The sequence below is a fragment of the Crocodylus siamensis genome, chromosome 6 (genome assembly GCF_052110815.1).
Source record: "Crocodylus siamensis isolate JL-2025a chromosome 6, ASM5211081v1, whole genome shotgun sequence".
In the NCBI taxonomy this organism is placed as follows: Eukaryota; Metazoa; Chordata; order Crocodylia; family Crocodylidae; genus Crocodylus; species Crocodylus siamensis.
Window position 1 is genome coordinate 6,085,288 of NC_143400.1, and position 25,242 is coordinate 6,110,529.

Here is a 25,242-nt window from a genome sequence, read left to right on the forward strand (position 1 = left end):
GGAAGCGGCCGCGCGGGGGGGGGGGGCGGAAAGTGGCAACATTGTTGCGGGTGCCGGGGAGGAACGTTCCATCCGGCCGCGCGCCGCCAACCGCAGCGGCCCCGAGCCCGGCTCTGGCTCCCCGCGCGGCCGCTCCCCCGGCCCCGGGCCGCCCCATGGAGAACTTCCAGAAGGTGGAGAAGATCGGCGAGGGCACGTACGGCGTCGTCTACAAGGCCAAGAACAAGGTCACGGGCGAGGTGGTGGCGCTCAAGAAGATCCGCCTGGACACGTGAGCGCGGGGCCGGCTGGTCCCGGGGGGCAGGATCCGGTCTGGGCCGAGGTGCGGGGCAGGCCCCGCGGGGCCCCGCCCACCTGCGAGCCCAGGGGCGTCTCTGCTGCGGGGCTGCCCCCTTGAGGCCCGTGGGTGGGTCTGGTGGCGGGGGGCGGCCCCCCCCCCGGGCCCCCCAGAGCTGGGGCTGGGACAGCCTGCGGGCGGGGGGCGCGAGAAGCCCCCGTCCGTCATCGCCCCTCCGCTCGCCCAGTGGCTTCGTTCTTGCGCGTTGGCAAGCGAGCAGGTCGGGGGTCGCGGAAACTCCCGCTGATCCCCACTCCCCCCACCCCTGCAGGGAGACGGAGGGCGTCCCCAGCACGGCCATCCGGGAGATCTCGCTGCTCAAGGAGCTGAACCACCCCAACATCGTCAAGTAAGTGGGGGCGGGGCGGGGCGGGGTGGGGGGTGCACCGCAGCCCTGGGGGGAGCCCCGCGCGGGCGTCTCACCCCTCTCCCCCGGCCCAGGCTGCTGGACGTCATCCACACGGAGAACAAGCTCTATCTGGTCTTCGAGTTCCTCCACCAGGACCTGAAGAAGTTCATGGACTCGGCCTCCCTCAGCGGCATGGCGCTGCCCCTCATCAAGGTACTGCACCTGCCCGGGCCGCTTGCAGCCCTGTGCCTGGTCCCCGTGCCTGTAACCGGCCTCGCCTCCCTCCCCCCAGAGCTACCTGTTCCAGCTGCTGCAGGGCCTGGCCTTCTGCCACTCCCACCGCGTGCTGCACCGCGACCTCAAGCCCCAGAACCTGCTCATCAATGCCGACGGCGCCATCAAGCTGGCCGACTTTGGGCTGGCGCGGGCATTCGGCGTGCCTGTCCGCACCTACACCCATGAGGTGAGGGGACCTGCCCACCCAGCAGCGCTCTGGGGCCTGCAGGGGCTCTCCCGCAAGGGCCTTGGCAGGGAGCTCCAGCCTGGGCCAAACACAGTGGCCTCCCCTGTGCTCGTCCCCACTAGTTGAGGCTCTAGCTGGAGGGGGTGACATGCTAGGTTTCGTAGTTTCTAGGGTCGGAAGGGACCTGAGCAGATTATCAAGGCCGACCCCCTGCCCTGGCAGGAAGGAGTACTGGGGCAAACAACCCCCGCAAGGTGTACATCCAGCCTCCTCTTGAAGACCCCCAGGGTAGGAGCCGGCACCACTTCTCTTGTCACATGGCCGGACTCCTGGATTCTCTTTACAGCTACCCCAGAAACCCACTATCTGCCCAAAGCGTGCCGTCCCACATGTGCCTCAGTTTCCCCTCTGTTTACTGAGGACAGGTGACATGTGCTGCTCCTGTGCGGGGAGAGGGGCTTCCCACTTGTTTGGGGCGTTAGCCACTCTGCTGGGCATGACGATGCCCCTGTCCTGCCCCTCCCCGTCCCTCCCAGGTGGTGACTCTCTGGTACCGGGCCCCTGAAATCCTGCTGGGCTGCAAGTACTACTCGACGGCTGTGGACATCTGGAGCTTGGGCTGTATCTTTGCTGAGATGGTGTGTGGCCGTCGCGGGGGGTGCGGGGGTCCCACTCTGTGGCAGGCAAGAATGGCGGGAGGATGAGCCTTGACCAGGGCAGGGCAGGGCAGCTCCCAGTACAGCTGGCTCAGAGCCAGCACCTGCCAAGACCCTGGCGCAGCCCCCGAGCCCCCCTCCCCTCCCCCCCCCGCAGCTGGAGCTGCAGAGCTAGGCCCTGGGGCTGTGCTGGGCCAGCAGAGACGTCACACCCGGCCACGCAAAGGGCTGCTGACGCCCAGCAGGGCTCAGGGAAGAAAGGGACCTTGTGGACTAGGGCGGGGTGCAGGCCACAGCGCCCAGCCTGGTATTTCCTCCACCCCAGGGCAGGGGGTGTCCTGGGACCGGGTGTTGGCAGATGGGGTCACATGGAACGGGGTCCATGTCATGCTGTGGCGGGAGGGGAGATGCTTCCCGTGGGATTCAGCTCCATCTGGGCACAGCCCTTCCGGACCTGGTGTTATCCTCGGTGGCCAGGCCCCCACCTGGCCAGTCCCGGTTCAGCCCCCCACAAGCCTGCCACCCTAACCCCTGCGCAGAGCCCAGTGTCCTGCGCTCGGCAGATTCTCTCCGGAGAAGGCATTGGGTCTAGGTGGGTCCTCAAGCACCTGGACCTCCTACCTGGCCCCCAGGTGCCCCCCATGGTTTTCCCCTGCCCCTCCCAGATCACTCGCCGAGCCCTGTTCCCTGGCGACTCAGAGATCGACCAACTGTTCCGCATCTTCCGCACGCTGGGCACCCCGGATGAGGCTGTGTGGCCCGGAGTCACCTCCATGCCCGACTACAAGCCCAGCTTCCCCAAGTGGGCCCGGCAGGACTTCAGCAAGGTGGTGCCCCCGCTGGACGAGGAGGGCAGGAAGCTCTTGGCTGTGAGTAGTCTGCTACTGGGCCCAGGGTTCGGGGCTCTTGAAGAGCGGAGTCAGAGCTGGTGCCTGGCTTGTGCAGAAGGAAAGTAACTCTTCTAGTCCCTTCTGTGCTGGGAGCAAACAGGCAGGAGGAACAGCAGGAGAAACTGGGGCTGGGGGAGCTCACATGCCAGTCTTGGCTCTTAGCATTTTGGGGGGGTGGAGGAGGAGGGTACGGCCCAGCCAGCCTCCCTCAGTTGCCCAGCCTAACCCCCCTCCCCCCGTCTCTTCCCCAGCAAATGCTGCACTACGACCCCAACAAGCGCATCTCGGCCAAGTCAGCGCTGGGCCACCCCTTCTTCCGGGATGTCACCAAAGCCGTGCCACACCTGCGCCTGTGAGGCTGCCGCGGGGCAGGGAGCCGATGCCCAGCCTCACCGGAGCCCTCCTTCCTGCCCCTCACCGCCCAGCTCTGAACCGACTGTGGGGCCCAGAGGGGCCGGGGCCTGCCCAGCTCCCACCCTGGTTGCAGCTCCCTGCCCTCAGCGCGGATCAGGCTCCGATGCTGGCAGCAGGGTCCTCTCCCGTCGCCTTTCCCAGCATCTGCTGCCCTCTCCCAGGGGCCTTTCACTGGGTTCCCCGCAGCCACAGCAGTTGCTCCGCAGTGAAAGGCAGGAACTGCCAAGGACCCAGCAAGGAACGGATCCCGCTGCCAGCACCAGCAGCTGGGCCCCTGGGGCTGTTGTCCAACCTCCGCCTTCCTCTGGCAGGATCAGTCCCTCCCTGTAGATCTGCACTGGACCCAGGGGGGAGGCCTCAGTGCTGGGCCTGGCTGTCTCCATGGCAAAGGCAGGGGGTGGGGTGCCCCCCCATACATGTGAAGCTTACAGCTCCTGTGCCCGGAGGCTGCTGGCCTCATGAACTGCAGATTGGAGCGAGGGGCAGGGGATGCTGTGAGCACCACATCCAGGGGGCTTGTCCGTGTCCTGCTGTAGCAAATAAGGGAAGGGGGGACAGCAGCCCCAGCTGGAGGAGCTGTTTCTCCTTGCTAACTGCTCAGGCATGAGCCAGAAGCCACATCTGCCTGGCTGGGCACGTGATGCTTCCCTGGAGCTGGCCTTTTGGTGCTTCTTCCTCCTTTCTCTGCCCTCAGCACGGATCAGGCTCTGATGCTGGCAGCAGGGCTCCTCTCCCGTTGCCTTTCCCAGCATCTGCCCCCCTCGTCCTAGGGGACAGAGCCCCTTCTCTGCCCCCTTGCTGAGCAAGAAAGGCAGGGCCTGGACTGAGCTCCGGATCCAATGGGAACCTGCCAGAGCACAGGACCAGCATTGGTGCGCACCTGGCACCAGCAGGAGGGCTGATCCCAACACAAAGCTCTGGCCCCCTCGTCCTCAGAGCTAGTGGAGGGATCAGCATCACCGGAGGTGGCTGGGAGCACAAGGTGCCTTGCGGGACAGCCTGTGCACAGTGCGGTGGGGGGGTGGGTTTTAAAGCAGTTTGTACAGAATTGATTAGAAAAAGCACCTTGGCCTTTTTTGTAAACTAAGCTCTTTTTTTAAGGCAGATGAGCCCTGTCGCATATTTTTGCCTCTAACTTTCTGTGTCTTGCCGGGTTTTCAGACCAAGCGTCGCGTCTTCTGTACTGAGTTCACGGATCATTAAAAGATTTTCTGCGTTTTAGCCCTGCTTGCAACCAAGGGTTTTTATTTGCAGAGGCCGAAGCCCAGGTGCTGCTCCTCCCTCTGGCTGCAGTGGTAGCCAGGGCCTTGGGGCTCCACCGTGCTGTGGGCTTCCCGGGAGCGGAGGTCACCGAGGCCTAACAGCTGTTCGTGTGGAATTGACCAGACCTGGGCTCCAAACGCCCTTGGGTCTTCAGCCCTCTGGGATGCGAGTGGCTGATCCCCTAGAGCACGGGGTCAACGGACATCTGTCCCCCCGGGGCACTGGGGGCAGGGAGTGAGACCCGTCCCCCTTGCCCCCGTGAGGCTGTGGTGAGCAGGGAGGCGAGGGCATGGGAGGAGTCCTGTGTTCCTCACAAGGATGTGCTCCCACTGCAGCTCCCTGCCCTCCTCCAGGCCACAGGGTGGCAGACACCTGCTTGTACGGGGGGGGGGGGGGGCTCGAGGCTGAGCAGACTTTAAGTCCCATACATGGATCCTAGGGAGATTCTGGGACAGACTCAGCCCTGCAGGAGCATCGCTGCCAGGCCGAGGCCCTGGCGGCACCCTAAGCTCCTGGGCCAGGGGCGAGTCCTCAGGGCTGGGCCCAGGACCCCGGCCTTGGACTGCCCCCCCGTTTGTGCCGGGGTCTCCCGGGCCCAGGGGTCAGGCCTGGTCCCTGCCCTGAGCACCCTGACCTTTAAGTCCCGTCCCGTGGCCATATGCCCCGCCCCTGTCCACAAGCACTTCGGCCATAGGCCCCGCCCTGCCCCTCCCCGTAAGCCCTGCCCAATTTGCAGTTCCCCTTGTCTAGGTCACGCCCCTACCCATAAACCCCGCCTCCTGTCCGTAGACCACGCCTCCGTCCATAAGTCCCGGCCGAATCTTCGCCCTGCCCTTTGTAGGCCACGCCCCCTGTGGTCCAGACCAGCTCCCTATACCCCCACTTGGCCCCGGCCCCCAGGACAGGACTCAGCTTCCGCCTCAGCTAAACTAAATAGCACTAATAAAACTGAGGTCAAAGTTTAACATCCTCGCGGGGGCACCCGCTCATGGCCCGCCCCCATACGCCTGTCCATTATGTTCCAGCCCGTCTGTGATTGGCGCTAAAAGAGGCCTGGGCGGCCTTGAGCCCGCCCAACGAGGGGCAGAGTTTGGGTCTCCTGTCAATCAACGCCTACTCGCTCTTTGAGTGGTCGAAGCGGTGCCCTTTTGCCTTGTGATTGGGAAGCGGCGAAGTCATCCCGAGAACTGATTGGTCAGCGTCCCATTGTGTGCCGCCCACTTAGGTCACCTTATTTGTTGTTGATGAAGCCCCCGAAGTCACAGCCGCTCCCATTGGCTTTCTCTTCCGTCCCTTAATCTAAGATTCACCCTCTTCACGACGCCTACCCTTTCTATTGGCCAACCGCCCTCACCCTAGCCCCGTTCACTATTGGCCCGATCACGCTGCCCGTCCCGCCAGTCCTGACCGCTCATTAGTGCGCCGGACCGTGATGGTCTGACGCGGAGCGCCATTGGTCGGCAGGCCTGGAGGAGGCGGTGCCAGCCTTCAGGTGCCCAGCGCTCATTGGCTGCGCCGCCCCTTATCCCCGCCCGGTGGAGGAGCGTTTGGTTGAGCAGCTGTTTGTGTGCTCGGCGCTGGGGCCGCGACGGGGGAGTGTGCGCCGCTGCCGCCTCCGGTACCGGGGCGGGTGGGAGGGGCTTTTCTGGGGCTAGGGGTGGCGCCTGGGCCCAGGTCTAGGGGTGGGGTAAGGGGTCTGGGCCCAGGGGCAAGCGAAGGTGGGGCTGAGGTGGGGGTACGTGAACCCACGGATCATTTCCCCCTAGCTCAGGGGTATTGCCCCTCCCCCCACGGGTTATCCCCCCCTTCCCCTCAGCTCAGGGGGCGTTGTCCCCCCCCTCCTTTCTAGGGCTTAGGGGCGTTTGCCCCCCTTTCCTATGGCCCCCCCTTCCCCCATATCAGGGGTTGTTGCCCCCCAGGGGTCAGGGCTTCAGGGGTCTCTGCCCCCCCCTCCACCCCCCGTGTCAGGTCTGCACCAGGAAGTGGCTTCTCCCCATCCCGCCAGCTGGGCTGGGTCCCCCCGCTTTGGGTCCGACTGGAGCAGGCAGCGCATCTTTCCCTTCTCTCCATCAAGGGCTCAGAGGGCTGTGGGTGGGAGGCCAGCGGTGCTCGCAGGTGAAGCGAGGATTTGGGGGCTCTGTTCTCAGGTGAGCCCCCTCCTGTGGGACCCCCCTGCAGGCAGTGGGTAGCTGCTGCTGGGTCTCTTGGAGCGGCACTGGGTGCCCCGGGGATGATGCTGTAGGGGTCAGAGCGTCTCGCACTGGAAACATTGGACCTGGCCCTAACTGGTATCCTCCCCTCTGGGTGCTTCTGTGCCTCACTCTTCTCTTAGCGGGTCTAGAAATGGGCTCAACCCCCAGGTTTCTTTCGCAGCTCGCGCTTCCCTTCTTGGTGGTGGGCACATGGGTCTGCACCCACAGTCTTGCTTGCCAGCCCCGCTGGATAGTGCCTGGGTGTGGGGCCTCATGCAGGCGCTGGGGGGTGCTCTGGTGGGGCATCTGGAGCCTGCTGCTCAAGCTGGCGATGACACAACCGATCCCTGGTCACGAAGCCTGACGAAGCCGTGCACATCTCTGGTTCCTCCTGTGACATCAGCCCTGACGACTTTTGGAGATGGGCCTGGATTTGACCAAATTGCTACTTGTTTGGGTTTGTGGCAGTGGTGAGGAACAGCCCGGTGCTGGGTGGCAGTGTCCCCAGGGCAGCAGGCAAGATGTGCTGGGGAGCAGGGGGATCCTGCCCTTGCTCTGCCTGAACATGGCCCCAGTGGCAGATCCTTGCAGCTGTTCCTCAGGATGTGGATGGACCCCAGGCTGGAGTCGATGGAATCGGAGGCCTAGCGACGTGTGGGTGAAGCAGGAGAGTTGCTGCCTGGCCACTAGTGACTCATTCGTGTGGTGTTAAACAACCTGTGGGCAGCGGCTGGGCTGCTGGGGCTGGGGGAGGCTGATGAAGGGGGCAGCGCCGCGGGGCTTGAGTGCGAGCAGCAGCTGCCACGGGTTGCTGCTAGGATGGTACCTGGAAGCAAATGAAGATGAGCCAGGCTGGGGTGGGGCCTTGGGGGCCTTTCTGCTACTCTGTTAAGAGGGAAGGAAGCCAGGTGCATGCCAAGGGAACCTGCATAGATTCGCCAGGGACTTGGGGGTGGAACCAGGGTCCGTCTCCTAGAACAAAGAGCCCCGCTCCTTTTGTACCATTGCAGGATATCACCCAGGTCCAGCCAAGGCCCCAGCTTCCCTGCTCTTGTGGTGACCCTTGCTCAAAGAATGCCCGTGGACAGTAGTGGCTTGGGCATTGGAAGGGTTGTGCGAGTAGCTGCACCCATACCTGCAGTTTGGGGTGTTAAGGCACTTGCCTGCTGGCTGGTGGCAATGTTGGGAGCCCTGGGCAGGCCAGAGCCCTGTGCATTGTTCTGGTGGTGGCTGTTGGTGCTGCAGGCGATTGGGACAGAGGAAAAGTTTCACTGGCAACAGGAAAGCAGTTAACCCAGGCAGGCTGTTGCAACCCCTCTCGGGAGATGCCCCTTCTCTGCCAGTACAGCTTAGATAGGCCTGCTACAGCCTCCCAGAGCCAGGGGCATTGGGGGTGGGGGAATGTAACCAGCCCTGTACCTGCCTTCAGTGGTGCTAGGAGTTCCCTTGCTGTGGGGATCTGCTGTCTCAGCCCACACAGGTTTAATTCGCTTTGGGTGGCAGCAAAGGACACTGTCTCTCCTTGCCCACAGAGGTCAGGTGTGCGAGAGCCTGGCTCCTGGGAATGACCTCGACACCCCCCCCCCCCACCCCCCCCCAGCTGCTGGGCTGGCGCTGCCTTAGCGCTCCCGCAGCCCCTTGTGGAACGGAAGGGAGTGGATGGTAAGGGAGGAGGTGCAGTTGGCCACACACTTCCTTGCCCAGTGGCTCCCGATTTTTCTTTTTTTTGCTCATCAGACCTGGCTGGTCAGGTGCGTTTGTAGTAGCAGTTTGTAGTGGCTTAGTTCCCAGTAGCTGTTGCACCCAGAAGCAGGTCGTTCTGGAGGACTGGGCTGCAGCCGGGGCTGGCGGAGTGGGCTTTGACCTCCTAGGAACTAGTTCCCTAGCCAGTAGGGAGACCTGGGGTGAGCAAAGGAAGCTGGATGGACCTGGGATCCTTGAAGGTGCTTGTTGCTAACACCTGCCAGTGCTGGACACCCTGGATTTAGCAGGTGTGAGCAGCATGGGGACAGCACGTGCCTGTCCTGGCTGCTTGCTTGCGGAATAGCCTCCAGCGTGGGGTGGGATCCTGGATCCTTCCTGGCTTCTCATTGGGTGCAGTTGTGCCTAGGGGCCACCCTGGGGTGCTGCTTGGTGCTGGGAGTGAAGAGCAGCCTGGTACCAGGGAGCTCACGGATGGAAGAAGGGCTGAGGCCATTGTGGGGCAGGACCTCATTTCCAGGATGGTCCCGTGGTGCTTTGCTGCCTGCTGTAAGGAATTGGGGAGGCATTGAGCTCTAGGGTCATCTTGTACTCCAGGGCTGTCTTGCTCTCCCCATGACAAGCATCCCTGTTGGGATTGGAGGGGGTGCTTGAAAACTAGCCACAAGCCTCTGCCTTGGTGCCCCTTTAGGAGGGGATGCGGACGCAGGAGTTGGCAAGTGGGAGACGGGAACAGAGCAAGTCTTCGCAACAGGGTGGTGAGCTGGTTACTGTATGTGGCCTGCCCAGCAACACTGTCCCCCTTTCTCCATCTGGGGGTGTGACAGCAGTGCCTGGATCTCGGCACTGCTGCAGAACCAGGCTGCGGGGAGATCCACAGCAAAGGAAGCCTTGGGAGAGCTGCCCTGGAGTGAAGATGGACCTGGGGATGAGCTGCCCACCTTCCCCACCTGGGAGACCATGGCCTACAAGCAAGGGCCAGTTACATCTTCAGGATGCTTTTCAACCCACACCTGCCTCGGTGACCTCAGGCACTTGCATCGCCACGTTCAGCTTCAGACTGCTGGGCCTTGCTGAACAGCTGGCCCTGCCCCTCTGGCCCTGGCCGGGTAACAGGAGAACGAATGCAGGGGTCCTCCAGTAGTGTGTAGGGGCCTAGATCCCAGAGGTTGGATCTGCCAAACTTATGGTCCTGGGAGCTGCCCTCCCTGTCTGCTGCTTCCCTCTGGCCCCATTTGGAGCTGACCAGAGCCGTACTCTGTAGCCGATGCAGCAGCAAAGTTCAAGCTTTTTGGCCCCTGGAATGTGGCCCTTGCGTAACTCCTCCTCTCGGGAAGGGCTGCAAGCAGGAAGGAAGCGCTCTTCCCTGCTGCGGCCCGGCTCGGCACTAGGGACCTGGACATCATGCTCGGGTGGCTTCCAGAGTCCTGGCTCAGGGTTTGTGTTGCCTTCTTGCTTTGGAAGCGGTGTGGTGGCTTATGGTTTTGCTGATGGGCTGGGTATGGCTGGCTCCAGCACTTGCCTGTTTGCTGCTTGCGGAGTGTGTCCTGCTTGCTTTGGCCTGAGCTCTGCTCACTCTGGGAAGCAGATGGGGAAGGGGAACAGAGGCCTGGCAACAGGCCAGAAGGCTGCTGGAAGGCAGGCTGGCAGCAGGAACCCTCAAGCAGGGCATGCAGCACAGAGACAGACCCAAGTGGTCAGCGGTGTTAGGCACCTGATCAGAGGCCTCTTCCCACCTGGGACCTCAGGAGTGGGGGGGGTGGGTCTCAGAGGAGGCAGGAAATTGTTAGTTCCTGAGTGCCGAGTGTGTTTTGGCCCCTGGGTCTGGATATGAGCCCGGCCTGCCTGGGTCAGAGGCTGCTGATGCTGGTTGTAGGGGCAGGAAGCAGCCCTGAGAGGGTGCCCTGTGCCTCCATGGACCAGGAGACCAGGCAGGAAACATACCTCATCTTGCTCATTTAATCCATGAGCTAATGGGTCGGCTTGGTGCTCCTGTCCTTCCTGGTTAAAGGTCTGTTAGGTCAGATGTGGCTGCCATGGGTTTCTCTCCGAGGGGCTCTACTAGCACCAGCCTATGCCAAACGGGCCCTTCTGCCACTGCAGCATGCTGTGAAGGTGGCTGGAGCCAGCTCTGAGCCACGCTGGTGCATGGCCAGCTGTGTACCCCCTCACCCAACCTTGGCATTGCAGTTGTCCCCCAGATCCCCTCCACCCTGTTGGGGTTTCCATGTGGCTGTCCTGGATCTGTCTGCCTCAGCCTCCTCGGTACTAGGGCAGAAGGGCTCAGTGAAGACTCTGGCTCTGGTACCCCGGTGGCCTTGGGCAATGCTACCACATCCCCCTGGCTAGTGGGAGTTAGCGTGCATCTGCTAGTCCAGCTCGGGCTGGCAGCAGAGCCCCCTGGCTCGTGAATGCCCCGGCGCACCAGGGAAGTGGGGAGAGCCCCTGCAGTGGGGCCAAAGGGACCAGTCCCATGTACTAGGGTGGGGGGTGCCCTGTGTGCCTTTGGAGGTAGCACCAGGAAGGACAGGCCACGTAATCTGCCTGCCAGCATCTGCACCATGGTCCCCAGGACCTAAGGAGTGCAGAACAGTTGAGGACTCTGCTTCCCCCACCTTTCCCCAGGGGTTCCCTGCAGACTGCCAGGGTAGTCCCAAGTGGGAGTGAGGGTGGAGGGGGAAAGAAGCAGAGCCTGGGGCACACACATGAACAGACAGGCTGCCAGCCTGTGCCACTTGCTGTGCAGGGAGCTGTGCCCCATCCCCTGTGCGGAGCAGGCCAGAAGTGCTGCCCCAACCCCGGCCCTGCATGGTCCCAGGCACATTCAGATCCCGGCTTGTCCGGGAAGGAGAGCTGCCAGGATTGCTGACTCACTCGGGCGCTCACAGCGAGCGCCTGGAGCCTGCTCCTTTTTGCTGGCTGCTCTGCTCCTTAAGTTTGTGGGGGGGTGGCAGATCTAAGTTGTCTGTCCTCACACAGGCGTAATGGGCTGCTGTGGCTGGTGGGAGGGCTTCAGGGCCAGCCTCTGGTATGTGGTGGGGCCCTAACTCTGTCCCGGCTGGCTAGTCTGCAGAAAGAGATAATCCCTCTGAAGCCTGTGAAGTACCAAACCTCCCTCTGCTACGGCCCAGCCCTGGACAGTGTCCTCTGACCCCGGTCCTCTGTTTTCCTGCCCCCTCCCCCCCCAGCACTGCTGACGGGCTTCTCTTGCAGGCCTGCTGAGCCACCCCGGCCCTGTCGCGCTCGCAGCTGAGCCCCCACCCCTCCAAGAGCTGGTGTGTGCTGCCGAGGTCTCCGAGCAGCTGGGCCCCGGTTGCTACCACAGGCCAGGCCATGACCAGCAGAGGTGCCGCCAGGCCCAACGGTCAGTCACAAGCCAGCAAGATCTGTCAGTTTAAGCTGGTGCTGCTGGGCGAGTCGGCTGTGGGCAAGTCCAGCCTGGTGCTGCGCTTCGTCAAGGGGCAGTTCCACGAGTACCAGGAGAGCACCATTGGGGGTGAGTTGCTGCCTGCCTGTGCACCTGTCCAGGTGTCCTGCCCACATGGCTGTAGAGGGCCCAGGCTCCCAGCCTGCAGTGAGCAGCAGGGAGGCAGCCCAGCTGCTGGGGCTGCTTGCTGCTGCTTGAGTGGGTGCTCGCAGCTGGCATGGGTTGTGTTGCCCTGTGGGTGGAGCATGGGGGGGGTCTAAATATCTGGACCTGGTTTCTCCCAGGAGGAGCCAGAGAAGGCTGATGCTTCGACTTGGAATGACTTTAATTGGGGGCAGGGCACGTGTAGGGCCTCAATCTCCCAGGGCCTGATGGGTGCTCAAGGGAGAGCACCCCCAAGGGTCTCAAGGAGCAGGGCCCAGGCTGCTGACTCTTCTCTCCACTTGCCTTTGCCAGCGGCGTTTCTCACACAGTCTGTCTGCCTGGATGACACAACGGTTAAGTTTGAGATCTGGGACACGGCCGGCCAAGAGCGGTACCACAGCCTGGCCCCCATGTACTACCGGGGTGCCCAAGCGGCCATCGTGGTCTACGACATCACCAACCAGGTAGGCCTGCTTCACACCTTGCTCACAGATTCTCAGAAGTTTAGGGCTGGAAGGGACCTTGTGAGATCATTGGGTCTGGCCCCCCTGCTTTAGGCAGGAAAGACTGCAAATAACCCCAGCAAGGTGTGCGTCCAGTCTCCTTTTGAAAATCGCCAGGATAGGTGCATGCACCACCCCTGCTGGGAGCCTGTTCCAGGGTCTGGTCACACAAACCATAAAGAAGTGTTTGTTTTTTGTTTTGTTTTTTCCCTTGTATCCAATCTGAAACCTTCTAGGAGTTTGACTGTTGCTCCTGGATTTTCCCCTGTGGCACTTTGGTGAATAGTTGTTTGCCTAGCCCTTGATGCTCACCCCAGATACTTGTCAGCTGCCACCAAATCCCCCTGAAGCTGTCTTATTTTCTAGGCTCAACAGTCCCATATCTGTCTGCCTTTCCTTTATGGCTTTCTCTTCAGGAGGGGCTGGTGGCCAGCTCTTCCGGGTCCTCCCCAGGGCTCCCTGCCTGTGCTCCCTGGTAGGAAGTGGGTAAGACTTTGCAGCCCTCTCAGGTGTGGCGCATTTGGCTCTGGGACCACATACTGGTAGAATGCAGGGGGCTGAAGTCTGGGCCACCGCAGGGGGGGCCCTTGTCCCCCATGTAGATGGAGGCCTCCATACAGTGCTGCAGAGGGGCCCTGCGGTTCTGTGCCCCTTGCCAGGTATGGGTGACTGGGAGCCACTTGCTTTTGCCATCCAGGCTGAGATCTGATGCCTTGTCCTTCCCCCTCCAGGAGACATTTGCACGAGCAAAGACATGGGTGAAGGAGCTGCAGCGGCAAGCCAGCCCCAACATAGTGATTGCCCTGGCAGGCAACAAGGCTGATCTCGCCAACAAGCGCATGGTGGAATATGAGGTGAGGAGCCAGTCAGGGCTGCCAGGCCTCTTGCCCCCTCCCTCAGCTCCCCGGGGCCTCCTGACTCTCTCAGGCCTCCAGCTAGGGCCCAAGAGACCAGGGACTGGGACAAGAAGTCATTGGATGCCTGGGGGGACAACCCTCCACCCATGTGACACCCCCCCCCCCGCCCCCATCCTCTTGGAAGGACCTGCTCTGCAGCTATACGCAGGGCTCACTCGGGCACCTCTGTCTCTTCCAGGAGGCACAGGCCTACGCAGATGACAACAGTCTGTTGTTCATGGAGACCTCGGCCAAGACGGCTATGAATGTTAACGACCTCTTCCTGGCAATAGGTGAGACCCTGGCAGAGGCACAGGCAGTTAGATTGTGGAGCTGCCTGGTCCCACAGTCCCAGAGTGGAGGCGGCAGTCAGGGGGGAGCCCCTCATCCTGCTGCTGGAGCACTTGATTGACCTATCGAGTCTTCCCTTGCACTCCAGACAGTGCTGCAGGGCCCTGGGGGTGGTGGAGACCAGAAAGCTCTTGGCAGTGGTGCTTGGTCAGGAGCATCCGGAAATGAGATCAGAGGGGAGGGAGCCTGGCCAGGCTGCTGTCGGCTCAGCCGGGTCTGTCTGGCAGCGCAGCACTTGGCACCCGCTAGAGGCTCCTTGGTGCCTGGCTGCGTACTGCTTCTGATGTCTGGGATGGAGTATTGGCAGTACCCAGCCCTGGGGCCACTGGGCCCTCCTGCTCGGGCTTGTGGGCTGGGGCAACAGTGTGAAGCAAGCCAAGCTCTTGAACCCAGGGAAGGGTGGCCTGGGGCTGGGAGATGTTAGGCAGGGGTAGCTCTGTTCCTTCTCTCCCCTCACACACTCTCTTGCTTTCTCCTCGCTGCAGCAAAGAAGCTGCCAAAGAGTGAGCCCCAGAGCACGAGCGGTGCGGCAGGGCGGCCCCGGGGTGTGGACCTCCACGAGCAGAGCCAGCAGAACAAGAGCCAGTGTTGTAGCAACTGAAAGGGCGCGAGCAGCCGGCACAGAAGGAAGAGCGACGATGTAACCTCCCCCTGCCCCCGCCCCCTGGCGCCCGCCCTCCGGCAGCTCCCGCTAACGGCACTTTTTACTGCTTTGACACCGCCAGGCGCCCACCACCGCCACCTGCGGGACGTGACCAACCGCCCGCCTGCTGGGGACAGCAGCTTCCCAACACAAACTTTTCTCCACTTTGTATTATAGGTGCCACTCGCTCCTGCAGCTGCTCGTCCCCCGCCCCTACCCCTTGCCTGGTAACGCGTGTCCTCGGTCTGCTAACATCTCTCCTGCCCTCCCCTTCTCCCATGCAGGGCAGGGGCTGAGTGAAAGGGGCAGCGGGGACCCTGCGGGCAGCTGGATTGCTCCCGGTGGCGCAGCTTCAGGGGGTGTCTCTTTTTTCTTTCCCCCTTCTTTCATGGATCCATCGTTTTTTAATTCCTCTCCTGTCTTTCCATGTGCAGGGGGGAAGCTGCAGTGTCCTTAATTTTTACCCAGGTGGCCTTTTTTCTTTTTTTCCTGTCAAGGGTTGGAAGTGATTTGGGGGAATGGGGGTGACTGGAACATCTGGCCCCTGCTAGCCTGGGGCATAGGATTTCCCCCCCTGCCATCACCCCGTGCATGCCCAGAACCCCCCAGATGCACTTCCACAACCAGGCAGATGTTCTGTTGCTTTCCCCTTCCCGGTAACCCAGCCTCACCTAGGCCAGGCCCACGTGCCTCGTATCTCTGCTGGGGGCCCAGTGTCGTCTGGCAGACCCACCTGGGCATGGGTGTTTTGAGGTGGGGGTGTCATTGGGGGTGACCCCTCCCTTGTGCTCTCCCTCTGGCCTCCAGTTGCCCAGGGCCCTTCCCACTTGCACTTTAGTCACAGACGTCCACACGGGCTGCACCTTGGGTCATGGTCAGGTCACGCGCGGGTGTTCACGGGGAAGGGGCCGTTGCGCCAACTTCCGCCTTCTTTGGAGGATCTTCTCAAAGGCTTTGTGCTTCATGGGGCAGAGGGGCCAGGCACCTTCAGTCCCACATGGCAGCAGGGGGGGCTGGGGCCTACGTTGCCCTGGGGCAGGGTTAGGGTGAGGGTAGGAGCAGGGAGGGGGAATGAACCAAGCCTAAATAGGTGGAGACAGGGAGGTGTGAGGCTCCCCTGAGCAGAGCTGGGTGCAGGAAACTGATCAGGCAAGGGTGGGGAACCCAGGGGCCTGGGAAGGGCCAGACTGGGAATCCTGCTCCATGTGGGAAGAAACTTGGGCTGGGGTGGTTTTGTTTGTTTTTTTTCCAGGCCCCTGGCAGAAGATGGGGACGGGGTGGCCTGGAGGCCCTAATGAGCTCTACCCCGCCATCTCCTGGCCCCAGCACAAGGGGGGGGGGGTGCTGCCACAGCATGGGGTGAGCATCCCTTTTCCTCCCCAGGCCCTTGCACACACCTGTCACAGGCATCACAGCCTCGGTTACACAGCACCTCTTGACGGAGGCTTTGGGTTATGAGCCCCGTCTCTGTCGCCCATGGTGCTGGGCTGTGGGTGTCTGCAGGCGTTTGCCTTAGCCTCTGTGGCTGTCCATGGTGTGGCTGAGCCCACATAGGTTGCACGTGCCTCTGTCAACCCTGTTCTTGCTGCAGTGACCCATTGCTGGCCTCTGCCTCTAGCCCCCCTGCATCTTCTCCCCCCCCCCCCCCACACACACACACTGTGGGGTGGGAAGTAGTGTCTGTACACCCTTCTCTGCTCCCCAGGCAGTGTTGGCACTGGGGGCACGGCAGGATCAGGCCCCCACCCTCCCTTTACAGGCTGGTCTCTTTCTGGCTTGAAGCCTGGACCAAATTGGGACACTGCAGCTTAAAGGTTCCCCACCCCGCCCCCCCAGTCCCCCCTTCCTGGCTGTTTCCTTTGATCAGTTTTTTTCTTTTGGTTCTTTTTTGCTTTTTGAGAGAGCTCCTCCATCGCCCTGAAATAACAATCATGGTAACACCCCACTGCTGACTGACCCATGTATTTAATGTAAGTAAACCAGAAACCAGTGTATTCGACTGGCGGCTGCTGCCTGGTGTCTGGGGACAGGGGAGTTTGGCTGGGAGCTGGGCATGGGGAGCATTTTGCAGTCTTGTCTTTCCCCTGCAGTGCTGGGACTGGAGCTGGGCAGGGGAGAATAAGTTGGGGAAGAGCCTGGGCCCGTGCCAGGCCTGGGCCTTGCCGTACTCTGCTTGGAACAAGCAGCAGATTTTCATAGATTTTGTAAACATCTGGGCTGGAAGGGACCTCCAAAAGATGATTGAGACCAGCCCCCTGCCCGAGGGGCAGGAAGTCAGGTGAGGTCATAGGATCCCAGCAAGATAAGCATCCAAATTTCTCTTGAAGGCATTCAATGTAGGTGCTTGAACCACCTCAGATGGCAGGCTATTCCAGGCCTTGTGGGGGGTTTGGACAGTGAAGAAATTCTTCCTTGTTTCAGGCTGGACACAGTAATGGAGAACTTTTGTGACCATTCAGCTTGGTCATCCTTTGGGGTGCTCTAGTCAACAACCGTGAGATCCTAGTGAGCACCCCTGATAAACTTATAGGTGGCCATCAGGTCCCCCTCTGAGCCTGCACATTTCCAGGCTAAAGAGCCCCATTGGTCTCAGCCTGTCCTCATAAGGTCTGTTTTCCTGACCTCTGATCATGCACGTGGCTCTTCTGGATTCTCTCAAGCTTCTCCACAGCCTTTTTGAATTGCGGAGCCCAAAACTGGACACAGTACTCCAGCTGCGGCCTCGCCAAGGCCGAGTACAAGGGGAGAATGACGTCCCGGGATTTGCTGAGGAAGCAGCTAAAGATACAAGCCAGCGTTTTGCTGGCCGCAGCGCCACACTGAAGGCTTATATTTGTCGTGTGCTCAAGAAAGGCACCCCCACGTCCCTTTCACGCAGGGTGCTAACTACTGTAGCACTGCTGAGCCTATAAGCACGGTGCAGGTTTCCTCCCAGGGTGGAGAACCTTGCATTTTTTTTGGTGTTAAACACCACCAGGTTCTCATCTGCCCATCTCTTAAGCCTGGCCAGGTCAGCCTGGATCACCTGCCTGTCCTCGGGTGTGGATTTTTTTTTTTTTTTTACCCCAGAGTTTGGTATCATCAGCAGACTTGGCCAGGCCCCTTCTGACTCCAAGATTCTGCTCCTATCTCCCAGGAGGAAATTCAAGTCAACCTAGAGCTCTGTGCTTTTTATATAAAGGAGCTGCAGAAAGGTGCATAGGCAACAGGGAAGGATGGTGTGGACTCCTGCCACACTGTCTATGCCCTCACTTGTCCCAAGGCCTCACACCAGTGCTCTCAGTTATATCTTCCCCGGGTGGGAGGTGCCCTGAGCTTTGCCAAGAGTGCCTGCAGTCACTGCTTCTAGCCCAGCCATGGGTGCCCTGTCCCTAGTGGTCCAGCTAGCTGCTCCTGGCCCCTGAGAGGGCTAGCCCCCCAGGGCTGTGCAGACTGGGAGCAGATCCTAGCAGCCCAGCTGGGAAATGATATGGCAGCCCTTCAGGTCCAGCAGCTGTGGGGACTGGCAGGCTTCAGTCTTGGGTGCAGCAGCAGTGTCTCCTGGGGCCCTAGGGCTTTGTTCCGTACACCTGGTTTGGCCCTGTCCCTGGAGATGCAGGGCCTGGTGTGCTGCCTGGGTGTCATTCCCTTGGCCTGCTCTGCAAGCAAGCTGGGGGCTTGGCCCTGGCCCCGGCCTCCGTGGGGTTAGGGTTTGGCTGTGGAGGAGGCTATGGCAGGCTGTGCTGGGGTCTCCTACCTCCGGCACTCCTGGGTGCTTGGAGCTGTGCCCAGGTAGTTCCTGGCGCCAGCCTTGCCCTGCCCCTTGATCACACAAACTAATGGGAATCAAAGAGGCTGGTTCCGGTCCACCCCAGCCTCAGCTCCGGGTGCAGGTGGGAGCAGCTGGAGGGAGGATGGAGGGGTGGCCTGGGCTTCTCCCTCTATTCCTGCCTCCATCTGTGGGGCTGGGGGGGGTGGGGGGAATATGGGAGAAAGGGAAGGAGGTGGCACCCAGATAAACCACCTGCAGCCCCTGATAAGGCCAGGGCTGGTAAGCACATGGGCGTTGCCTGGTGCTGGGGGAAGCTCGTTGGGCTACTGCCCCTCTGCCTGCAGCAGCCGAAGGTGCCAGCTCTTTCCTTGCCTTCCTGCTCTTGGGTGCTGCAACCCCCCGGCACAAGCTCACAGGAGATGGGGAAGCCGGAGGGTCCCTAGGCCAGTTGTGGCTGTGCCAGCTGTCCAGGTGGGCTCTGCTTACCAAAGGGGTGGGTAGAGGCAGTGCTCCCCTGCTTGTCCCCCATGGGAGCAAGGCCCTGGGTCTGGCCAGTCCTGCCTCTGCACTTTGGGGTGGAGGCTCAAGTCTATGCAGGGGGCTGGGGAGCCACAGGGCCCCTGACATGCTGCAGGGGCTGTGGCTGGGCAGCGCCGAGCAGTCAGCCTGGGCCCTTCTAGCCCTGGAGCAGGGGCTTGTACTGGGGGTCGGAGCCAGGGGAAGGAGCCCGCTCCTCCATGCAGGCCCCCCCTTCCCATCCCCGGGCCAAAGCCAGTCCGTGTGGGGGCCCTGGCATTTGCATGGCCCCAACCCCAGCTGCACCCTCCAAGCGGCCTGGTGCCAGCCAGGGTGGCATGGGGATTTTCATAGATTTGATAGACATTAGGGCTGGAAGGGACCTCGGGAGATCATCGAGTCCAGCTCCCTGCCCAAAGGGCAGGAAGTCAGCTGGGGTCATAGGATCCCAGCAAGATAAGCATCCAATTTACTTTTGAAGGTGTTCAATGTAGGTGCTTGAACCACCTCCGCTGGCAGACTGTGCCAGACTTTGGGGGCTCGGACTTCAAAGAAATTCTTCCTTATGTCCAGCCTGAAACGGTCTTGCAGGAGTTTGTGACCGTTCGACCTCGTCATCCCTTGGGGCGCTCTGGTGAACAGACGTTCCCCCAGATCCTGGTGGTCATCCCTGATAAACTTATAGGTGGCCATCAGATCACCCCTGAGCCTGCGCTTTTCCAGGCTAAAGAGTCCCATGGCTCTCAGCCTGTCATCGTAAGATCTGTTTTCCTGACCTCTGATCATGCGCGTGGCTCTCCTCTGGACTCTCTCAAGCTTCTCCACATCCTTTTTGAATTGTGGAGCCCAAAACTGGACGCAGTACTCCAGCTGCGGCCTCACCAAGGCCGAGTACAAGGGGAGAATGACGTCCCGGGATTTGCTCGAGAAGCATCTATGGATGCACGCCAGCATTTTGGTCGCTTTACTAGCCGCAGCATCGCATTGCAGGCTCATGTTCATCTTGTGGTCAGTGATGACCCCCAAGTCTTTTTCTTCTGTAGTGCTAACCAACGTAGCACTGCCGAGCCTATAAGGGTGCTGCAGGTTTTTCCTCCCGAGGTGGAGAACCTTGCATTTTTCGGTGTTAAACACCATCAGGTTCTCATCTGCCCATTTGCTGAGCTTGTCCAGGTCAGCCTGGATCACCCGCCTATCTTCTGGCGTGGATGCTTTGCCCCAAAGTTTGGTGTCATCGACGAACTTGGCCAGTCCACTCCTGACTCCAATGTCCACATCGTTAATGAAGATGTTGAACAGGATGGGTCCCAGGACAGAGCCTTGAGGGACCCCACTGGTCACAGGGCACCACGATGAGTGACTGCCATCAATCACAACCCTCTGGGTCCGACCACGAAGCCGATTTCCCAGCCAGCGGATCGTGGTGGAGCCAAGGCCACGGGCTGGGAGCCAACGTGGCCGCCCGTTCCCAGCCCTGCTGAGGCCATAAATCACCCAGCTTCCTCTTCCTGGGAACCGGGGGGGGGGGTACTACCTGGGCACTTGCCCTGGGTTTGAGTGAGTAGGAGCCCCCCCAGCAGGGCACTGCCTCAGCCCAGTGCTGCCTGGGGGTAGGGTCCTGCCTTAGCCCCTGCCCTGCACTTGAGGGGGGTGGGGGTGGGAAGGGGGGTCTGGGCAGTGCCCTGCTGGGGGGTGGGGGTGCCATACCTTAGCCCCTGCCCTGCCTCTGGGGGCACAGCCCTGCCAAGGGGCTCCTATCCCAACCCAGGCCTGCCTTGGGGTGGGGGGTCCTGCCTTACCCCCTGCCCTGCAGCTGGAGGGGTCTGGGCACTGCCCTGCCGAGGAGCTCCTGCCCCAACCCGGTGCAGCCGGGGGTTTGAGCAGTGCCGGGGCCTGGGGCCGGGAGGAGCATCCCGCCGTGTGCCCTGGTCCCCGCAGACACGTGCTGCGCTCGGCCCCGCCCCCCAGGACTCTGCCCCTTTAACACCCCCCGCTCCCGCCAAGGGGCGTAGCTTGTGCCACCCCTGACGTCACCCGCGGGGCCCCGTCTCCGACTTAAAGGCGCCGCGGGGGGAGGGGGGGGGGTATTCGCGGTGTGCGCCGCTCCGAGACCGCCCGTGCCTGGCGCAGCTCGCAGGTGCCGCGGGGGACCGGCCTTGCGGGGGGGCCTGGAGGGAGGTGCAATGGGGAGGGGGCTCCCCTGGGGGGCAGGGCCGGAGCACAGGGTGCAGGGGGGCCTGGGCGGGGGGCCCCGCTCCCCCCATGCAGAGGGTCTGCCGCCCCCCCCAGAGGTAGAGGGCTCCCGCTGCCCCCCAGCCTCTTCCCCCCAATGTCACCGGTTCCAAAGTCGCGGCGGGGGATGGGGGGGGGTCTGGCACCGGCACCGGCGCATCCCGTGCCCTGGCGCTCGTTAATCATTAGCGGCCGGGGAGGGGCGCCTGCCCCCTCTCCCCCTTCCTCCGCGGGGTGCGGGGCGGGGGCCACGGGCTGCCTGGGAGCCCCGGCTGGCCCTGGGGTGGGGCGCAGGGTCATGGGCCAGGTCTCTCTCTGGGTGCAGGTGCAGGTGCAGCCGCGATGTTGCTGATCAGAACAGCCGCCAGGAGCTGCTGGGCCCTTCAGGGCGTCCCCAGGTACGAGGGGGCCGGCGCTGCTGAGGTCGGGAGTCTCCGTCGCCCTTGCCAGCCTTGCCCCTGAAGTCACTGCCTCGCCGCCTCCGGGGAAGCGGACAGGATTAGATCCCGCTTCCCTGGGGATGCTCCTCGGGCTTGCGGACACCTCGGCAGGTCCCAAGACCTGCCCCGCGGTGCTAATCTAATCTCTGTGCCCGAGACCCCTCTGCGAGCGCGGCCGGGGGGGGGCCCAAGGGATCTCAGGGCTGGGAAGGCAGAGATCCCTTTATGGCCCTACGACAGCATTATCTTATCGCGCCTCGGGATGAGCTGGGTCAATGTCCCTGTGCAAGCAGGGAGGCTCTGCTGAAAGGGAAAGCTCCAGGGCAGGTTGAGCCCGGCTGGGTGCTGAAGTGCAGCTGCTTCAGGGGAGGCGCCTGACGTAGCAGAGTGGCATCAAGCCCCAGCATCCTGCCCCGCTGCGTATGGGGGCCGTCTCTGGCTCTGTCCTCACGGGTGTGCTGCCTTGTCCCCCAGGGTGGCAGCCAGAGCATGCACAGCCTGGACCCCAACCCACACCCATGGCACCTGGAGCGGGAGCAGCCACAGTGGCAGGAGCAGGTGGAGGCGGAGGGCGACGGCCGTGGGGGCCCTGCTGGGCCTGGGCACTGCCCTGGCCTATGGGGGGCACCGCCAGCAGGTGAGGACTTGGGGCTGGGGGAGGGCAGGGCTGTGGTGGGGGTGAGATGTGATGAGCAGCTTGGATCTCTGCTTCAGGCCTGACAGGTAGGTTTGGAGCTGGCCTAGCTGCTTGGGACGAGCGGGGCTTCCTTTCCTGTTCCTGGCTGGTGGGGGCGGTGGGGCCAGTCCGGACTCCTGGGTCCACCCTGGAGCAGGTGCACGTGTGCTGAGCTGCCCCGTGTCTCTGCAGACAGCCCAGTTGGCGTCAAGCCCCCAGGACGCCACGCTGGAACCCTTCCCACTGTACACACGGGAGGAAGTGGGGAGACACCGCAGCCCCGAGCAGCGTGTTTGGGTGACTTATGGCCGCGAGGTCTTTGACGTCACTGATTTCCTGGACCTGCACCCGGGCGGGCGCAGCAAGATCCTGCTGGCGGCCGGTGGTGCCCTGGAGCCCTTCTGGGCCCTGTATGCAGTGCACAACCAGGCGCACGTGCAGGACCTGCTGCGGGAGTACAAGGTGGGCGAGCTGCACCCCGAGGAGCTTCCAGCCCCAGCGGCTGCCGACGACCCCTATGCTGGGGACCCGCCGCGCCACCCTGCGTTGCACGTCAACAGCCTCAAGCCCTTCAATGCGGAGCCACCGGGCGAACTGCTGGGTGAGCACTTCCTGACGCCCCCCGAGCTCTTCTTCAAGCGCAACCACCTGCCCGTGCCGCACGTGGACCCCGATACCTACCGCCTGAAGGTGGAAGGGCCGGAGGGCCGCACGCTGTGTCTCTCACTGCAGGACCTGCAGCGCCGCTTCCCCAAACATGAGGTGACGGCCACGCTGCAGTGTGCTGGCAACCGCCGCAGCGAGATGAGCCGCGTCCGCCCTGTCAAGGGACTGGAGTGGGGCATCAGCGCCATCAGCACGGCACGCTGGGGCGGGGTCTGGCTGCGGGATGTCCTGGCCGACGCCGGCTTTGCCGAGGAGCCCGAGAGCCAGCAGCACGTCTGCTTCGAGGGGCTGGACAAGGACCTGACAGGTACAGCTTACGGTGCATCCATCCCTTTCCACCAGGCCATGAGTGCCCGTGCTGACGTGCTGCTGGCCTATGAGATGAACGGCGCAGCGCTGCCCTGCGACCATGGCTTCCCGCTGCGTGTGGTAGTGCCGGGCACGGTGGGTGCCCGCAACGTCAAGTGGCTGGGCCGCATCTGGGTGAGCACAGAGGAGAGCCCCAGCCACTGGCAGCGCAATGACTACAAGGGCTTCTCGCCCAGCGTGGACTGGGACACAGTGGATTACACCACAGCCCCCGCCATCCAGGAGCTCCCAGTGACGTCAGCCATCACGGACCCAGCACCTGGCGGCACTGTGGCCTCCGGCGAGGTGACAGTGAAGGGTTACGCCTGGAGCGGGGGTGGGCGTGGCGTGGTGCGCGTGGATGTCTCGCTGGACGGCGGCCACACGTGGCAGGTGGCCGAGATGCAGGGGGAGCAGCAGCCGCCGGGGCGGGCCTGGGCCTGGAAGCTGTGGCAGCTGACGGCCCCCGTGCCCCCCGGCACCACGGAGCTGGACATTGTGTGCAAGGCTGTGGATGCCAGCTACAACGTGCAGCCTGACACGGTGGGGCCTATCTGGAATCTGCGCGGCGTCCTCAGTCATGCTTGGCACCACGTGCGGGTGACTGTGGCTGAGGAGTGACCAGGCTGGCTTGTGCTACAGCCCCTGTGGGACGCTAGTCTGGCAGGTCTCAGCTGAGGCATGAAGCTTTCACAGGGAGGAAAGCAAACCCCCCTAGCCTGGAGCCCCCTGGGAGGGGCTGGCAGATGCCCCTACTGCCCCCACTGCCCGGGGGTTTTGCTCTGTGCCCCCTCCTGCCACCCCTACTCCGGTCCGTCCTCCCCAAGTCCTGATGCCCCCCCTTCCCCAGCTCCATGTCTTCTTACAGACTCTTCTTCCTGCCCCTCCCACTGCATGTGCCTATCACAGGCGACCTCAAAGGGCCCAGCCTTATCGGAGACGTGTGAGAATTGGGCAGGGGCCGAGATTATGCCGCTTTTATGGACTCCAGTGCAATAAAGCACCACCCTGAAGGCGAATGCCTGAGTCTGGCACAACTGGACTTTCCCCCAGACTTTACCCTGTGCCTTAGCCTTGCTGCCCAGGCTCTGCTACCCGGTGCCCCCTGCTGTGTGCTCGATGTGCTCTGGGGCATCCCCTACCCCCGCCAGTGCAGCCTTGGGTTCCTCCACTGCAGGCCGCACTCTTTAGCAAAACCTCCCCTTGACTTGGAGCTCTGCTTCCTGACCTGGTCCTGCCAACAGGCCTTGCCAGGGCTTTGCATGTAGAGGCCTAGGTACCCCACATGCTTGGGGGGCCACGGCCACAGCCCCAATCGCTTCCCCTTTGTGGAGCTTCCTGGACTTTTCTGTCCCCAAACTGGCGTTTCTGGTGGTGAGACTATGCGGCTGTGATTATCAGGGCTGATTTTCTTGCAGTCTCCAGGAAAGACGGAGGCGAGCCTCCACCTGGCTCCATGGTCCCCACCAACGTGCTGCCTCAGGGCTGAGCTCCCCAGCACCAATGCCACCCATATGCCCCTCCAAGCATCCGCATCCCAGGTGCCTGCCTGATGCCATCATCCCGTTCCCAAAGCCGCTGTGGTGCATTTTGGGATGCTGGGGCTTGGGCGGGCGCAGCCCCCAGGGCGATGTTCCTTGTTCTGGCTGAGCTTATCCCCTCCCCACTGGGTGCCTCAGTTTCCCCGCCCAGGACACCACTGCCTTGGCCCAGGTGGGGGAATAGGGCTAGGCCCCAACTGCAGGGCATGGGCACCACCTGCTGGATCACTAGCACCACTGCAGGGCCCAAGGGGTCCAGACCCAGGACAACGTGGCAGGGACAGGGAGGCCTGAGATGCAGCAGAGCTGGAGCCAGGAGAAGGGGCTCTGCTGCCCCTGAGCATGGAGCTGGCACTGCTGATTAGGGGCCCCCTTATCCCCAGCGTGGGCTCAGGGGGCCTGTGCCCAAGGCAGCTGGTCTCAGGCGGCATGCAAAGCCTCCAGCACCCCTGCAGTCGGTCTGGAAGGTGCAAGGGCGACAGGCTGGGGAAGCAGATATATCTCTGGCATGAGGGCAAAGAGCCTGTCTGACCGTGGCTTGGCCCAGACGGATGCTGGGGGGGATGGGGGTACCCAGGCCCCAGCACCTGTTGCATGCGGGCTGGGGGGGTTGCACCTGCTGGCCCGGTCTGGGTTTGGGGGATTGGAGGCAAAAGCAGAGGTGGGCCCGGGCGGGGGGGGGAATCTGGGGTGAGGGCCGCCCAATCCCCCCCAGCCCTTGTTGTGGGCAGTGAGATGACAGGGGCCAGCCCGGGAGTGGGGGGGGCCAGCAGGGCTCCACGGGGCCTGCCTAGGATTGATGCAAATGAGCAGTGTAATACACAAATGAGCAACGTTTTCTGC

At 62.4% G+C, this 25,242-nt stretch overlaps 3 protein-coding genes across 3 annotated transcripts; all 3 read left to right on the forward strand.

Annotated features, from left to right (window-relative positions):
* Nucleotides 1-11: 11 nt before the first annotated feature.
* Nucleotides 12-4,330, forward strand: CDK2 (cyclin dependent kinase 2). Its single transcript, XM_090054516.1, has 7 exons — nucleotides 12-271; nucleotides 609-686; nucleotides 779-899; nucleotides 979-1,149; nucleotides 1,686-1,787; nucleotides 2,471-2,674; nucleotides 2,947-4,330. The coding sequence occupies exons 1-7, from the start codon at nucleotides 156-158 to the stop codon at nucleotides 3,049-3,051; spliced, it is 897 nt and encodes a 298-aa protein (XP_089910642.1). The 5' UTR covers nucleotides 12-155; the 3' UTR covers nucleotides 3,052-4,330.
* A 1,528-nt stretch (nucleotides 4,331-5,858) lies between these two features.
* Nucleotides 5,859-16,228, forward strand: RAB5B (RAB5B, member RAS oncogene family). The gene is made up of 6 exons (XM_090054519.1): nucleotides 5,859-5,990; nucleotides 11,479-11,761; nucleotides 12,149-12,300; nucleotides 13,071-13,193; nucleotides 13,435-13,528; nucleotides 14,072-16,228. The coding sequence occupies exons 2-6, from the start codon at nucleotides 11,599-11,601 to the stop codon at nucleotides 14,185-14,187; spliced, it is 648 nt and encodes a 215-aa protein (XP_089910645.1). The 5' UTR covers nucleotides 5,859-5,990; nucleotides 11,479-11,598; the 3' UTR covers nucleotides 14,188-16,228.
* Nucleotides 16,229-20,525: 4,297 nt separating this feature from the next.
* On the forward strand, nucleotides 20,526-24,975 carry SUOX (sulfite oxidase). Its single transcript, XM_090054509.1, has 4 exons — nucleotides 20,526-20,633; nucleotides 21,054-21,126; nucleotides 21,643-21,805; nucleotides 22,037-24,975. Exons 2-4 carry the CDS (start codon nucleotides 21,071-21,073, stop codon nucleotides 23,477-23,479), a joined length of 1,662 nt encoding a protein of 553 aa, XP_089910635.1. The 5' UTR covers nucleotides 20,526-20,633; nucleotides 21,054-21,070; the 3' UTR covers nucleotides 23,480-24,975.
* Nucleotides 24,976-25,242: the final 267 nt, after the last annotated feature.

Bases quoted from the DNA above. Each gene is read 5' to 3' on its own strand.
- CDK2 (XM_090054516.1), top strand. From the start codon at position 156: ATGGAGAACTTCCAGAAGGTGGAGAAGATCGGCGAGGGCACGTACGGC. The intron at 1,788-2,470 runs GTGTGTGGCCGT...TGCCCCTCCCAG, and splicing joins GCTGTATCTTTGCTGAGATG to ATCACTCGCCGAGCCCTGTT. The intron at 2,675-2,946 runs GTGAGTAGTCTG...TCTCTTCCCCAG, and splicing joins AGGGCAGGAAGCTCTTGGCT to CAAATGCTGCACTACGACCC.
- RAB5B (XM_090054519.1), top strand. From the start codon at position 11,599: ATGACCAGCAGAGGTGCCGCCAGGCCCAACGGTCAGTCACAAGCCAGC. The intron at 13,194-13,434 runs GTGAGGAGCCAG...TGTCTCTTCCAG, and splicing joins AGCGCATGGTGGAATATGAG to GAGGCACAGGCCTACGCAGA. The intron at 13,529-14,071 runs GTGAGACCCTGG...TCCTCGCTGCAG, and splicing joins CGACCTCTTCCTGGCAATAG to CAAAGAAGCTGCCAAAGAGT.
- SUOX (XM_090054509.1), top strand. From the start codon at position 21,071: ATGTTGCTGATCAGAACAGCCGCCAGGAGCTGCTGGGCCCTTCAGGGC. The intron at 21,127-21,642 runs GTACGAGGGGGC...CTTGTCCCCCAG, and splicing joins GCCCTTCAGGGCGTCCCCAG to GGTGGCAGCCAGAGCATGCA. The intron at 21,806-22,036 runs GTGAGGACTTGG...GTGTCTCTGCAG, and splicing joins ATGGGGGGCACCGCCAGCAG to ACAGCCCAGTTGGCGTCAAG.